Source organism: Lindgomyces ingoldianus, assembly GCF_010093535.1.
Source record: "Lindgomyces ingoldianus strain ATCC 200398 unplaced genomic scaffold BDR25scaffold_68, whole genome shotgun sequence".
Taxonomy (NCBI): Eukaryota; Fungi; Ascomycota; class Dothideomycetes; order Pleosporales; family Lindgomycetaceae; genus Lindgomyces; species Lindgomyces ingoldianus.
The window spans coordinates 6365-7741 of NW_022985229.1; the positions used below are offsets into that span (position 1 = coordinate 6365).

The 1377-nt window shown below is 30.4% G+C and overlaps 1 protein-coding gene across 1 annotated transcript; it reads right to left on the reverse strand.

Annotated features, from left to right (window-relative positions):
* Positions 1 to 977: 977 nt before the first annotated feature.
* BDR25DRAFT_247253 (uncharacterized protein) lies at positions 978 to 1139 on the reverse strand (the record flags this gene model as incomplete). The annotated part of the gene is made up of 1 exon (XM_033685949.1): positions 978 to 1139. A coding segment is annotated over one exon (162 nt), but the record flags the coding sequence as incomplete, so codon positions are not given.
* Positions 1140 to 1377: the final 238 nt, after the last annotated feature.

The window sequence follows — 1377 nt, forward strand, 5'->3', positions numbered from 1 at the left end:
TAATATAAGGTAATTAATAAGTGTAAGCAAATTAATAGTATTAAACAGCTATATATAATACTCTCTTATATATTAGCTAATATCTAATACATAGTAAATTAGACCTAGATATAGCTTTAAAACGCGCCTTTTATAAGCTATACTAAGTTTGTTAAAAACAGCCTTTTTAAAAAGCTTATATAATTTAATTTCTTAATTACTAAAGGCTATTCTAAACTATATTTTATTATAAATATTAGTAAAGATTATATTACACATTTTTTAAAAAGTGCTAAGAATTATTATATAATTAAGAACTTACTAAAAAGTAGATACTTTAAAAAAGGCAACTAAAGCATAACTTTATACCTAGTATATAAGGTAACTATAGTAGCTTAGAATAAGATCTTTTTATATAAACCCCCTACTAAGTAGACTAAGGTTAAGAAGGAGAAGAAGCTAGTAAAAAAAAAAAAAGTTAAGTAAAAATTAAGCTTTATTAAAAATAAAAAGAATAAAGAAATGCTTTTATATAATTATAAGTAAGCACTGTTTTAGCTATTTAATGTTAATTCTTAAGTGCCTTATTAGCTTTATAGTATTAAGAAGTAGTATATTTTATATAATAATTTAATTTATTTTTTTTATTTACTAGCTTAGTTTAGTTTTACTATTTAACAGCTACTTGTCCTAGTTACTGTGCAAAGGTATAGGCCTTAACTAAGTGCTACAGACATCTCTACATAGCTAGGTGCTATAGACAACCTTTATAGCTAGGGCGCTTTACTACTTTTAAAAGAAATATTATATGTACTTTAAGCTAGAACTATTACATTATTAGCTAAAGCTCTAGTAGGTTTATTTTTAATAAGAATAAGCTGCTACTGTAAACTATTACTAGCACTACTAATCTCTAAGTTGTAGCCTAAACACAGAGGTCTACTAGCTAGCTTATTATTACCCCTTTCTCTTATAAAGCAGTAACTAGCATAGTTATGCTATTTGCAATTGCTACATGCTCTGCTAAAGTGCCCCTTAGCGCGGCAGCACTCTGGGAACGGTCGTGGGCCTGAGACAGCGCCATAGCATGCGCTGCACAGGTTGTCCACTGCCCTTCCGCAAGATTGTATAAGGATAGCGTTAATGTACAAAGGCCTGTGCAAAGCTATTTAATAAGGGGATATACTACTATATATAAACTCTACATCCTGCCCTAGAAGGGCTAGCAATGCACAGGCCTGTGGACTATAAGCTAGTGGGGCCAGCTGCTGCTGTCCTACATGTAGGACAGGATTAACATTAGTGCTAGCTTAGTTAGTAGCAGCAACAGCAGCATTATAGAAAATAAAAGCCTTATTTTAAGTGTTAGCTTTATATAATAAGAGTAATTAAAATACT